Below are 14,970 nucleotides of genomic sequence, written 5' to 3'. Positions count from 1 at the left end.
ATAAATGCAAGGGTGAAGATCTGTAGAAAAGATGCTGTTAGAAAATCAACCCTACTGAATACCTATTCCAGTGCAACAAGGCATTTGGTCTTCCAAGAGTGCCAATTATAATGTTGTTTTTCAAATTAGCAACCAACGGCAATTTGTTTTTACATTAACCACTGCATAATGATCTAATGAAGCAAAGTGCATAATAGCACAGACATCAGCATCTCATAGTTTTGCACTCAGGTTACTAGACAAACAAGGAATGACTGATTACTCAGCCTGCCCTTGCACTCTGTGCATGGTAGTGTTGAAAGTGTTGCGGGTTATGACTCATTTATTGCAACTGGTGTTGAAGGAATATTGCTGGACTTGCAAAAGTGGGGAGATAGTCAATCGCACTTGGGTATGACCCAATGTTCTTCTCTTGCTCTTTCAGTTGAGGACGAGCAGCAGCCTCTCTGCTGTACCAGGTGGAGCTGCTGTGAAACTATGGCCAGCTTCTGGACACAGCTGGGACTGCTTCTGTGGAAGAATTTCACATATAGAAGGAGACAAACAGTAAGTGCTTTTATTTTAAGGCTTCCATTAATATGAATGGGACAACTCACTGGAAAGAATGGACTATGAAAGATCAAGTGCAGTAATGGGGCCAAGAAGGCTTAGTTGGTGGTAGGGGGATAATTGGACCCAGGGGTTGCTAAGAGGGATGAGAGCAGGGGGATTGGGGTGGGAGGAGCAATGGCAGGTGAACTAGCTCAGTGTGGATGATTAGAGGGGGATGAACTCCTTTTCTCTCCACCGAGCACACATTTGAATCGCCGAAGAGGAGGAGTCGTTATGCTCTTTTCCACCAGACCCCTGATATCTTCTCAGTTGGGGGGGGGGTTGATGTCCAGATGTTTCCTCCACCCAGTCTCTGGATCTCTGCTTGGTGGGTGGGTTGGCGGGGGGGTGTGGTGAGGGTGGATGGTAGGTTTCCCTTCCTTTAAGTCCCACTTTTATCTTCAACAGGTGGGGATTTAGGATGGTGAATATTTTCTCTGTGGATTTCTGCTCTTGTGTGGAGGGAGGCTGCAAGTTTATGTATGCTGAGTTATGCTTTCCTTTGCTCGTGACCCAGTTTTATACAGGGGGGAAGGTAGGACGGTCGGATGGGCTACTGTGCACTGGGCTCGTGAATCATGCACCAAGTCAAGGAGCTTCTCAGTCGGCGGAGGGAGTGCTGTTATCACTACTAAGTTTTCCAAAAGGGCCAGGTTAGCTATATAACTTTGTGTGGCAATCGACCTTTCCGCCCTTCATTTCAGTTAATGGAGGGTTGATTCACTTTTCACAAGCTGTTTTCATTTTCTCAATGGGTGAGTGCGGGGTGTGGAGGGAGAAGCAGTAACATTCATTGGTTTCCTGAGGCTGCTCTTGGAGGAGAACGGGCAGGCGAGGGACTGCCAACAGACCCTTCTGGTCCTTCAGCATTCTGGCCAGCTGAATACCCGGCCATACAACTGCTAATAGAGCTCCATCACAAAATTTCATGGAGAAACCAAGATGCCGGAGATTAGCAAAGCTGCATATTAAAAAAATATTCAAACAGGTGAGGATTAATGTTGAAGAGGTCTGTATTGCTTACATGTTGGGAACGTTAAAAGGGGAGAGGGAGCAAAGAGCAACTGAGTTGGCATTTGATTCTGGTGCGTCGGGGCTGTCTTGTAGCCTTTTTGAACGCTACCTTACAGGTTGCAACATAAGAGTATGTGGGAATTGCGAGCAATGATATTTCAATTACAGATCCGCCAATACCACCCAGTGCCTACTTCTTGTAGCTGCAGGATTGGGGAAGGGTCAGTATAGTGGAGCTGTGACGTAACATTAGAGGAACCCGACTGTACTTAATGGATCACGTAGTGCTGCCCTCAAAACAGGGCACCTATGGAAAATTGCGGCCACTCACCTTTTTTAATATAGATTTTGTGTTACTGATTTGTACTTGCTAGGAACTGTGCTAAGACTGCCCAAACTTATTCTACTTAAGACCCTGTTAGCTGGGTCAAAGAGGACATGTCCATCTACAGGAAATTTTAGTTTATCCGGAAGTTAACTGTCCGGAATGCTCGAGCCACCGGCAAAAATCAGGAGCCGTTTCGTTAGGTTTTTTTTCTTTTCGTTGCTTATTTTTCACCAGTCAGGCTCTGCAAAGTCTCGCTGAAGCTGTTGCTAAGCTACAGAGATGCTTGCAAGGTACGGCCGACTGTTTAGAAGCTGTAAGCAACAGGGTTTGTTGCCAGATACGGAGCTCAAAATCTCCGTATGTTTCAACATTAGCGCTGGTTTGTCCGGCAGTTTTGATGGGACGGCAACAGCTCGGTCCCGTCGGTGCCGGATAGCACAAAGTTTCCTGTATCTGTCTGTGTTGGATTCAAACTGAGCTTCAGGATACTTAAAGAGCAACAGTCTGGCCCATTGCACCATCCAGCCTCTATAATCACAGATTTTTAATTTATCCGTGAATACTGAACGTACAAATATTCAATGCGTTCTATATAAACAACTCTCAGTTCTATTCAAAACATCCATCATTGGAGACTTGCTAACATTGGAATGAGAATTTTTTCAGTTGCCTTATGCTTGAAGACTTCCTCCTCTGTGCTTCGGAAATGAGTTCTAAAAGAAAATGAATAGAGGAGATCGTAAAGTGCATTTATAATAATACCATGTGTAGCGACCAGATATATTAATACCCTCATATCTTTTACTGATGTTATGTGGCAGATTCAGTGAGGCGTGCTGAATGGGAGCATGTGTTGGAGAACTGTGTTCTAATGTTATCTTTCTAATGTTATCGTTCTATCTCTAATCCATGCTCCTTTTTAACCAGGTTCAGCTCCAGGAGTACTCGCTGATCTTGCCCTTTCGTGAAATGAAAGCCAAAAGCCCCTTTCAGTATTCCAAGGGTTAATTACAAAACAAATTTTCTGTTTCTTGCAAAATACTAAACTAAAAGAAAATTGTAATTTCCTTTTTGTTATCTGATTACATTTTTTCTTTTTACTCCTTTGGAAATGTCTCACAATCTCAAACTGTACTCATTCCCCACCCTTTCCTGTGTTCCCTATGCGTTCCGTTCTCCAATCCTTCCATTTTTCTGTTCTATGGTATTTGTCCTGTGAAAATGTTGGCTACTGCCTTAAAGGGAGGAAAAATCAATTGTCATTCCAGTCTGTGCTGTAGTATAGGAGTGTGAGCTGCGATGTGATAGCCAGCCCTCCCCCATGGTGTAAACATCCATTTTCACCACATCTTAGAATCATAGAATCATACAGCACAAAAGGAGGCCATTCAGCCCATCGTGCCTGTGCTGATTCTTATTATTGAATCTGCTTCCACTAACTTTTCAGGCAGTGCATTCTGGGTCATCATAACTCGCTGAGTGAAAAAAAATTCTCCACATCGCTCCTCTGGTTCTTTTGTCAATTGTCTTAAATCTGTGTCCTCTGGTTACCGACCCTCCTGCCACTGGAACCAGTTACTCTTTATTTATTCTAGCAAAACCCATCATGATTTTGAACACCTCTATTAAATCTCCCCTTAACCTTCTCTGCTCTAAGGAGTACATTGTTTTCATTACATTAGTCCCACTCCCACGCTCTACTACAAACAGCAGTGAATCACCTAAATGCATCCTTCTCATACAGTCTTGATTTAATGAACAACTTCGTAGTGGTTTGAGGGAACACAGCTTCTGATGGACATAGTAACATAATACGAGGAATTCATAATTTTGCAAAAGCTCTAGTGGGTATTATGGGATACATTTTTTGCACATGGTGCAGAGTTTCATGCCACTGTAAGCTTCGTACACTGAGAGCATGTATCAGGAATTTGATGCATGTCCAAATTCCTGTGATGTGCTGCTGGCTTGAGAATCTCAGTGCCGGGGCCCCCATTGGGGGATATTTCTCTTTGTGTAAATGTTCCTTTACTAAATATCATTGCAATTCATTTGTAACCCTGACAAATAATTTATTTTTTAAATGTATTTTTCAAAGTGTTTATTTTCTTCCCAGTAAATGCAGTCAAAGGTTGGCACCACAAGACTTCTTCATGGAATTTAAATTCTTCATTTTGAAGTTGTCTCACTTCATTATATGATGGAAAAAGTCCAGTCTATCTAGGAACATTTCTATGTGATCAGCTACTGCTCTGGGTGAACCCTTGTAAGAATCAGAGGTTTGGCATTGACTGAACTGCACCGATCAATCTTCACTTTATCATATATCGAAGTCTATAGCCATAATGTTTGTGACAGCTGTAAAAGAACAAAGGATCTCTCAGTATGCTAGAAAGAATTGACAGTGACCTTTATCCCAGATTGTACAACACTGTCAGTCTGAATCCTGTCAGATTGCACTGCCTTCCAGTCTCGCTTTCCCTTTGCAATGGTGAGGTGAGTCAAAATGGAATGACATACCCTAACATAATGGCCTGGATTTTATGGTAAAAATGACAGTGAGGCTAAAAGCGGTCACCGTTATTAAGGAGTACATCGGACAGCAACTTCTGGCGTCCGCACATGCAGTTAAACATGGAAATCAGGAAGTTGCTGTCCGAGTTGTCCTGCACCTTCACAAGCTTCGCTACACCGGTACCTCACCGAGAGACTCAGCATTCAAACACATTAAGGCCGTGAATTTGCGGTACTTACCCACTCGATACCCACTATACACGCCAGAACAAGTTAGAGCTTGCCCATTCAAGTGTAAGTGAATTTTTAATGGCGTGATAAGTTTTAATTACTGCCAAACAACCTTTCTGGCACTGAAAATTTACTTTAAAAAGTATGAAGTCTCATTCCTTCAGATATTAATCATTGTTGGAGATATTTTTTTTAATATATATTTTTTTACTCTTTCTTTCTGTCTCTTTTATATTTCTCTCTCTTAATTTGATCTTTCCCTCTCTTTTTATTTCGGTTTCTGTACATGATTTGACACTGAATTAAATATTCTAATTTACACTTCCTGGTTTATACTCTGCGTGTCGCAATAAGGATTTTCAATCTGATTGAAGGAGATGCAGGTCCCAGATCCCACATAAGGGGCGCCATGCTGTTTTGACTCTCGAATTACCGCAAATCGCATTGCAAATGCCCACAGCAAGTCTGTGGGCAAGTCTAAGCATAATGAATGGTGAGCGCCGTTCGCTTGCCGCTGACCACAAAATTCGGGCCATTGTTTGGGTTGAGCTCAGCTCCCAGCACCCTTAGTTCCTGGAACATTCGGGAGGGAGCTGATGGGAGATGAGCTCTCAGTTATCATGTTCCAGCATTCAATGTCAGAAATGTCCCAAAGATAGAAGCACCAATGGAAGCCATTTTTTTTTTAAAGCTTAAATGCAGGGCTTAGTACTACCTTTCTTCTTGAATATTCCTTTAATGCTAGCATTGCAAATGACAGGGGGTGGGGGCGGAGGAGGGAGGAGGTCCAGCACCTAGAAAAAAAATTATACTGCTTGTAACCCAGCTGTTTTTTATGGGAGTCCTAGCTTCATATTCCATTAAGAACATGACAAAGTTAAGGGTGATCTATTTTGGTTATAAGAGTTAATGCCTCAGAATCGAGCAGTCAGCTGTCAGGTGGCCCTTTGATTTGAGGTCTGCCCTGTTTGCAGTGGATAGAATATCATATTTTAATTTTGGATTTTTTAGCATGCTATTTTGGTAACAAGAACAAATTACTATTGACTGGATGCCCATTAATGCGGTGGAGTGACGCTACGCTGGGAGATAAATTTCCATTTTATGTGGCGAGGGAGCAAAGGTGATATGAATACTCAAATCAAATTTGCTAAGTGTATAAAACGGCATCACTTAGAACATGAATAAAACGGCATACAAGATGCCGGTTACCGTCAAAGTAGAAAATTGGGTGCAGTGCATGGCATTTTGCAATTGTAAATGATCATTTTAAGAGGACACGATCTTCACCCCGGGATAGGACAAGAGCCGGAAGAGCCAAGCATCGTGCGGAACAGTCGTTCGTACCTTTTTGACGCTTATTTTCATTGCATCCTGATTGTGCCAGTTTGCAAATAAAAAAATACGTTCTGACAAAGGCAGTGCCTGTTGAAAAATAACATGATCATTGTATGTGATCCTCTGATTTTTATTCTTGACATAATTGCAAGCAGGAGGATCGGAGCTACTGTACTTTGTTGTTTTACATCATGGATGAAGTTATGGCTTATGTTTTGATTAGAAGCCTGTTCTATTCATACCATGCCTTTTTTACCCTTTATTTTCTAAACGGGGGAACCAGCAGATTTCAGCGGCTTTACTTCTCATCTGCTTTAGCCTTTTGATAGGACCGCAATAATGTTTTTTCATCATATCCGACAATACAATGGGATGCCATTTATCTAGGTATTACTTAGCGAACTGTTCAGTTTTCTGAACGAATTGACCTTCTCAGCATGCCCTATGTGTATTGGTTTCTGTGCTGAATTAATGACCTTGGAGAAAGCTGCCCACAAAGATCTAGTGATCTCTGCGGCGTGGATTTCAGCTCTCCCGACCTGTGTTTGAATCTGGTGCCACATCAAGCGTATCCCCAGCGTCCGGCAACAGTGATGTCACCCAGCTGGCTAAGCAGCCAATCACACTGAAGAATCCTCACAGACAGCAAACCAGGAAGTAAAATGCACAGATTATAATTTACTTTTTTATAAATTTTACAGAAAACGAAATAAAGATTGGGACATGCACATACGATTAAGGTAGAAGCTGAAACATCATAAACAAACTTTAAAAAATAATTATATTAAAAACTTGTAATTCTTAATCATATTAATGTTAAAAATTGACATTCCACAAATATAAAATAGTTTTTTCACGGCCAGAACTGTTGTTCATCAGTCAGTATGCCATTAAAAACCCAATTACACCTCTTTCAACAAGGCTTAAAATTTTAGAGATTTTTTAACAGTGATATTGCATCATAAAAGGGGACGATTTTGTGCTTATATGTGATTTCAACTGATTGCTGGTTCTGAGGAGTTCCACAGCACAACCTGTGGTGGAGCAGTGAATGACTGACCGCAACTTCAGGATTTCATCATTTATCTGCCCATGCGCTAAATCCTAAAGTTGTGGTCAGCAGAGACGTAATGACGGCGAACGCTGACAGTTTCGCTGTCAATACCACCGCAAAATCCGGGCCAATATTTCATATAGCACAACATGTGAATTAATACACAATCAGTTAACTGAACTTCCTTTAATCATATTAAAAGTGAAAGCTATTTTTAGCAGGAGGAGCATTGGGCAATTTTGCAGTGTGCTCGAACTGACTAGGACAAGGGAAACATATTTGTGAGAGTCTAGTTAGTAATTAGCTAGTAAAGCCTAATCATAACTTATAGCCATCAGCCATAACAACATACATTTAAGACAACATAGAAACTGTGGCTCAGAGTATGTATTGCTCAGTGTAGCTCCAAGGCCAACTATGACAGCTCTGAGTTCTATCCTGCTTGAGCAGGAGTCAGGTACTAAAATTGGCCTGCATGTTTCCGAGCTAAAGTGTGGGGGTGACGATCACCTAAGGTTCATACTCCTCTACAGTGACCCCTGTTGGGAGTGTTCATGTTTGGACATTGGTTGGAAGCAAGGTTGGGCTCGGTTGCGATGGCTTTCTCCGTCAAATTGCCTCAGGCTCACGTGAAGACTGAGCACCTAGAAGAAGTACTTTGCGACCTGTCACGTCCCGTGGAACCATCTCCAAGTATAAGTTGTTCTCTTCAGAAGAGGACAGATGGGGAGGAAAGTCCTGGCGAGAAAATGGCCGTTTGGTGGGGAAATAATGCAACCAGTTCTCCAGTTCGATGAGCAAGAAATCTTAGTGAAAAGTGGACAACCTCATCATGTGAATCTTTAAAGAAAACTTCTCTTCCATAATTGCAATATTTTTCTTTGTATTTTTCAGTTTCAGCTGCTGATCGAGATCGCATGGCCCCTTTTTCTGTTCTTCATATTGATCTCCGTCCGACTCTCCTATCCTCCTTATGAGCAACATGAATGTAAGTGCGAATCACGTTCAACTGCCTCGGTGAATCAAATATATTTAGCCTGTGCTGCACGAGAACAGCTTGTTCGCTTCTTGTGCCCTAGTCATGCATTTTACGCGATCATTGAATCTTTTACCCTCTCGTGCCATCTGACATGTTGATGGGGGTTGTTATTTGGGCAGTTCCTGCCTCGTATTGTGTTATTTCTATCTCTGAATGAATTCCAAGGGCAGGTTAAGCAGTCGGCAGGCACAATGCTGTCGGTAAGTCCACAAAAGAGAAGTGTGTTTCATTGCCCGATAGCAAAAGAAAAATAATTTGCAATTGTCAACTTCAGCTTTTTGTTAAGAGTTACAAAATGACCATTTTAGTCTTTAAAACCTGGGTAGATTAAACATCTGCAAAAGTCAAACCACTTTACTCCCTTAACTTGAAACAACTCCAAAAAAAGCCTTTATTTCATCACTTAACTGAATGGAAAACAGAAGAACATAAAAAATAAACCATTTAAATTATAAATGTAGGCTAGCTTCTTTACGACAAAAAGGAAATGGCATTGGCTGTGCTTCCCACTGCAGTCTCTGCTCCTCAGCAGACACAGATAGAAGTGCCTGCCCGAAGAGGATGTGGGACACAGCATGTGACGTCAACAGAGGTAGCATGCAGAGTCATCCATTATGTCCCAGCCATTCTGTGGTGTTTGATCTGCTGCATAAGGCCTATTCTTCAACAGTTTCCATGGACCTTGAATCAGGTCAGAATGAAATCGGTTGTACGAGCAATTTGCTTATCGGTCTTTGGTATCTCTGAGCCGGGATTACGAAACGCTCTCTCCTAGTTGTTCCATAAAGAGCTGTGCAGGCACTTGCATCTCGAAAAGTATAATTGTGGTTTCATGTGCCTGAATCCAGAGAGGCAGTTTCCTTCTGCGGAGCGCTCGACTCGCATTGCATGATTGACTAAATGCCCCATTATATTGCCGTTACTGGCTGATGCTGGCTTGACAGTTCTCCGGTTTAGCAAGGCTACTAACAAGGAGACAAACTCTTGAGCCAATGTGATTTAAACAGACTATTGGGCTAGAAATTCGTCTCGTGCGGTGGCGCAAAATGGGCGGTATTGGATCGGCCGCCCGTTATACGCCGCGCCGGATATTCAGGTCCGTTGACTACAGTGGAACTGAATATCAGGCACTGCGTATGACGGGCGGCCGATCCGATACCACCTGTATTGTGCCATCGCCCGAGATGAATTTCTAGCCCACTGACATGTAAATATGGCTGTCCTGCTCAAGAAATGAGTTGCATGTTTCTGTCATCCCCCTGCCCCACCATGGTAATTTTATATGAGGCAGATGGTTGTGATTTCAGCATCATCTTACCACCAGCAATATATAGAACACATTATTAATAAATCTCCCGAGGGAGAATGTATGCAACTGGGGAATAAGGGAATAGCTAAAAGGTGGATCTATTTTTATCAGCCTATCTTTTTTAAAGTGTTTCTTTTTGTCCCCCTCCTCCGTATAAAAGCAGCTTTAAATCAGTTCAGGGCCTTAGTCATGTCACCAGATCCTGACACGTAGGCCTCAGCAGCTAGCAGCAGCATCAAGTAAACTTTCTGGATTGACCAAAGGCTGGCAGGCAAGAGGACCCAGTCAGGAGGGGGGAGGAGCAGGTCTTCAGATCGTACAGAATCTGGCAAGTTTATTTTGGGGGTGCTGTCGTCGGTGTGAGACCTTCCCATCGGTAGACGCAGAACGACTATGTCTTTAAATCTTGTTCCTCTCCCCCCAAGGCCACACTTCAGTGACTTTGCTGAAACAGCATTTTCTTGTGGGCCAGAGTTTTGGAATGCATGTGACCGCCACTCAACACCTTTTCCCTTGACCTAGCCAAGATTAGGAATTTATTGCTTTGGGGAATCAAGAGTTCCTCCGTCTCCTTTGTGGCACCATGGTGTCACTGGGCCAACTCGATCTGGTTTGATTTTTTTTTAACATTGAGCTGCTTTTATGCTAAAGCCCATACTAGAATCATTGGCTTTTGATGCACAGGCTCTTCTGCAGCCCGAAGGCTTACCTGTCTGAATTTGCCAACAGACCACAGGTGACTGAAACTGTGTGCAGTTATTTGTTTGTCTCCATATCCCAGTGACCTATCCGGTACTAAGAGTTCACTGTGTTGGGGAATCCAGGCCGGCACTGTGGTAAGATTGGACTTGAGCGGGTATGCAAGGTATCGCATCGGCAACCATTATACGCTCCGCCTGATATTCAGCTCCACTGACTTCAGTAGAGATGAATATCGGGCGTGTCGTGTAACGGGCGACAAGTGCGACTCCACCTGTTTTGCGACCCCACCCAAGTCCAGTTTCACCCCTACTCTTTTTTTACCAGGTCTTCCAAGGAGCCAGCCTTAGTTAGCCATGGCTCAGTTGGTAGCACACTCGCATCTGAGTCAGAATGTTGTGGGTTCAGGTCCCACTCCAGAGACTTGAGCACATAAAGCTAGGCTGACGCTCCAGTGCAGTACTCAGGGAGTGCTGCACTGTCTGAGGTGCCGCCTTTCGGATGAGACGTTAAACCGAGGCCCCGTCTGCTCTCTCGGGTGGATGTAAAAGATTCCACGGCACTATTTTGAAGAAGAGCAGGGGGAGTTATCCCCGGTGTCTTGGCCAATATTTATCTCTCAACCAGCATCACTAAAACAGATGATCTGATCATGATCACATTGCTGTTTGTGGGAGCTTGCTGTGCACAAATTGGCTGGCACATTTCCTACATTACAGCATTTCACAAAGTGCTTTATTGGCTGTAAGGCGCTTTGGAACATCCTGGGGTTGTGAAAGGCGCTATATAAATGCTAGTCTTTCTTTTCTTTCTAAGTCCTGCATGCTTTTGTTTTTGGGTGGCTGCTGGCTACACAAGCCCTATGTCACAGGAACCACATGGTACTTGCACGGGTCTTGTGTAGAATAGTAGCAGTTTAATGATTGTGTTACCAGGTTAGTATTTCTGCCTGCTATTTCTTTGTATTGGGGCAGATACAGTAGGCAATACAATGGTGCTGATCTTGTACATTGTTCTTAGCACTTTGCCTTTTGTAGGGCATGTGGTACGAGAGAGGTCTAGGTCTGGACTTTATCGAAACAATCTGAAGCGGTACGGATTAGAGAAGCAATGACTGATAGCTGAGCTCAGGTATAACTATCAGTTATCAGTAAATGGTTGTGGGGAGGGGGAGTCTCGATAACAACATGGCAACATTTCATTTTTAAACTACAGTGCGCTTCAATCAAATATCTTGTTGATCCATTTTTTGAGAATATATACTCAACTAAAAGCTACATGGCGTTTAACAACTTGGCCAAAGTGATTTAAATGATATACCTTCCTGACACGCGTGCAGACATGTTAAAGTTTAACATGCAGAGCTGAGTCTCATTAATCTAAAGGGATTGAGTCACCAAGAATTTCTGTCTTCGTGCCCAAGTATAACTGAGAACGATAACCTTCTGGCAGGAGACCAAGCAGTGACAGAGCACAAGTCTTCTCAGCAATGCTGTTTTTGGAATTTAAATCCTGTGAACTTCAATCAGAAACTTGTGTGTGAAGATAGCCCAATTCACTAATATTACCATGATTATTATTATATTGAGAGGCACGTCAGCCTTGCACACCCTGGGCCAAGTTGAATGTGGCTGGGGTTCAAGTGTTGCTGTGGATAATCACTGAGACACAGCTATTGATCTCCTTGCTCTCCTTCAGCAAACACCAGCCCTTCAAGGGAGCTGTTTATTTCCAGCGTCAGATTTATCTGTTTCTGCTGCTTCTTCACCAGCTCAACTTGGCTAACCAGTTATTTCTGTGCACACCGAGCTAATAAGGGATAAAACAGCTATTATGACAACTGCTGCCTGCCCACCCACTCTCACAGGGCTAATGAGCAAAATGGAATACCCAAGTGGTTGGTCTAGAAATTATCAGGGACCCAGCTATGCCACAATATTTTGTAAGTTCCTTCATTGGACCCCACATCAAAGTTGACCATTCAGTGCTATCTGCCATATAATAAGGAGGGTTGTGGCTGGGAAATAAGATGCTGTCCTGTCAGCCATTTCATTATTTTCTCTCTTAAAAAAAAGTAGGGGTAAAAAAAAGTGTCTTTCTCACATTTGATTTTGTTTGTTTGTTTTGGACTTCTCGCTTCCTCTGCTTCCCTCGGTCCCATTTATAGTTTTAGTTTTAATAGGCTGCCCCAACAACTCAAACTCATTTTGTGTCTGTGCCCCCCCTCCACATTTCATGTGTGATTTGTAGAGGTCAGTTTGGTACTAATTGGGAGAAAGAGAGTTTAGATTGAAACTGCTCAATAATTACATAGAATTTCATACATCAAAATTACAACATGGAAACAGGCTGTTGGTCCCAGCCAGTCCGTGTGGGTGTTGATCCACCACATGAACAGTAGTCTGATTCTCGTACCCATTCTGTTCCCATATCCCTTTCTCCAACTTACCTTCAACTACCTATCTAATTGCTTTGGGTTACACTCTTGTCGAACATCGTGAGTAAACAGCAGTGAGGTGAAGAGTCAGCAAAAGTTTTTAGAGTCATTGGCAAAAGAACCAGAGGGGAGATGAGGAAAATTTATTATATGCAACGAGTTGTTACGATCTGGAATGCGCTGCCTGAAAGAGCAGTGGAAGCAGATTCAGTGGTAACTTTCAAAAGGGAATTGGATATTGGATAAATACTAGAAGGGGAAAAAAATTGCAGGGCTATGGGGAATGGGACTAATTGGATAGCTCTTTCAAAGAGCTAGCTCAGGCACGATTGGGGAAAGTGGTCTCCAACTGTGCTGTATTCAATGATTCTAAGTTAACTTTCTCCAATCAGTAGAAGTAGCAGGAACAATACAGATATTGGGACTGTGGGAATGATTTTGAGAGCATCAGTCTGTTGTGTGTAGGCTGATCCTCTCCAGCAGACCAGAAGACCTGGTGGTCAGGCAAGTGAGCTGAATGTTTTTACTGCTTTTAATTTGTCCTGGAAAACAAACATAGGAATTGCTGGACAAAAAAAGATTAAGGTCCATCTATTTCACCTTCTACCAACATGGACGTTGAATGATACGCAGTTGTTGGCCAATCATCAAATCAAATCAAATCAAATCAACTTTTATTGTCATTGTTAGTGCACAAGTGCAGTACAACGAAATGTAGGCTTGCGGCTCCCGAGAGTGTACATTTAGATTAAGACATTTAAACATTCAACATACATTTGGCTTGTAATACATTAACATAAACATAACCATAATAAAGTGCATTGGCAGATGTGCAGGCTTTATTATATATCAATCTCGATCAAATAGTCTACAGCAGACCCAGACATGACACGCAGAAAACCCTCAGTGGTGGAGAGCTTTGGGAATCATAGGTCCAAATTTACCTATTCTTCTCAAGCATGCTACACGTACCACATGATCCTGGATGCTCGAGAGGTGTGCAGTGCACTAACGTAACTTGGGATGGAATACAGGGTTAATAAGTAGAAACAGAATCTGCACAAAGTAACCACATGACTGCAATTTCTTCTTTTCCTCCACTCTTTTCAGGCCACTTCCCAAACAAGGCAATGCCTTCTGCCGGGACTCTGCCATGGATACAGGGCATTATCTGTAATGCAAACAACCCATGTTTCCGCTACCCGACACCCGGTGAATCCCCTGGAGTCGTCGGAAATTTTGACAAATCGATGTGAGTCGAAGATTGCATCAGTCGGTTGAACCGCTAATGGTTATCGTTAATACTGTTAATGCATGCTTGTGAACAGCCAGACGGTCCTTAGCATTTTAATGTGTCAAGGATATTTAGCAGCTTTTCTGCTTAATAATAATGCATTAAAAATAACACTGCTGCCTAAGCTGAATGCCTCCCTTGAAAGAACAAAAGAACATAAGAAACAGGAGCAGGATTAGGCCAATCGGCCCCTCGAGCCTGCTCCGCCATTCAATAAGATCATGGCTGATCCAATCTTGGCCTCAACACCACTTTCCCGCTCTCTCCCCACACCCCTCGACTCCCTTGTAGTTCAAATGAACCTTCTCTGTACTGCCTCCAATGAAAAGGCTCTTCTAGTGTGTGTACATGTGTGGCTAATTTGAAATACCGACTGCACTTAGATGAACATGACACTTGTTTGCATGCTTAATACCAATATATCTTCACTGTGAGTTCCATAGAGGCTGCTTACTTTCACATTTAGCAGTTAAGCTAATCTCATCAAGACCCTGGGCACCCTAAGGTGAATTATACAATAGCAAAATATTGCGAATGCTGGAAATCTGAAATAACAACAGGAAATGCTAGAAACACTCAGCAGGCCAGGCAGCATCCATGGAGAGTGGAACAGAGTTAATGTTTCGGGTCTGTGACCCTTCATCAGAACCTGACTATTTCCCAAATAGCAAGTGATGCAAAGAATCTTCATGGAAACCAATCTATTTGGGAATAACCAAACGGCATTTCCCTTTCATTTCAAAAGCCCAGTGAAGTGTGTATGATTTGTGAGAATACCAACTTTGCTTATTTGGACCTAAACAAGAATTTGTGGAGTATAAGCAATTCATAACGGGCTTGAATTGCTGAGTAGCCTCTACAAAGTTAAAGATCTGTGCTGTCCACAATTCAAATTAAACCAATTTATGGAAATTACATTTGCTTTTGAATGCGCACACAAACTGCTAAGGCAGTGAGGGGCTGTATGTATGTCCTGGCCTGTACTTGACCATAACAGAGTTTGGCTTCCCACTCCAGGGACTTGAGCACAAAAATCTAGGCTGACCCTCCAGTGCAGTGCTGAGGGAGTGCTGCACTGTCGGAGGTGCCGTCGGAGGTGCCGTCTTTCGGATGAGACATTAA

General features: G+C 42.9%; 1 protein-coding gene across 1 annotated transcript in view; it reads left to right on the top strand.

Annotated features, from left to right (window-relative positions):
• The window catches only part of LOC147124799 (phospholipid-transporting ATPase ABCA1-like), a 182,355-nt gene that overhangs the window by 20,970 nt on the left and 146,415 nt on the right, over nucleotides 1-14,970 (top strand). The window contains exons 2-4 of the mRNA XM_085993395.1: nucleotides 425-546; nucleotides 7,965-8,058; nucleotides 13,665-13,806. Coding sequence (XP_085849521.1) covers nucleotides 478-546; nucleotides 7,965-8,058; nucleotides 13,665-13,806 — 305 coding nt within the window. The 5' untranslated portion in view covers nucleotides 425-477. The remainder of the gene's footprint in view (nucleotides 1-424; nucleotides 547-7,964; nucleotides 8,059-13,664; nucleotides 13,807-14,970) is intronic.

This window comes from Somniosus microcephalus, chromosome 1 (assembly GCF_052327205.1).
Source record: "Somniosus microcephalus isolate GS21.2 chromosome 1, FLI_Smic_1.0, whole genome shotgun sequence".
Lineage (NCBI taxonomy): Eukaryota > Metazoa > Chordata > Chondrichthyes > Squaliformes > Somniosidae > Somniosus > Somniosus microcephalus.
The sequence above is the reverse complement of the archived record's forward strand: the minus strand, read 5'-3'. Positions and strand labels throughout refer to the sequence as shown.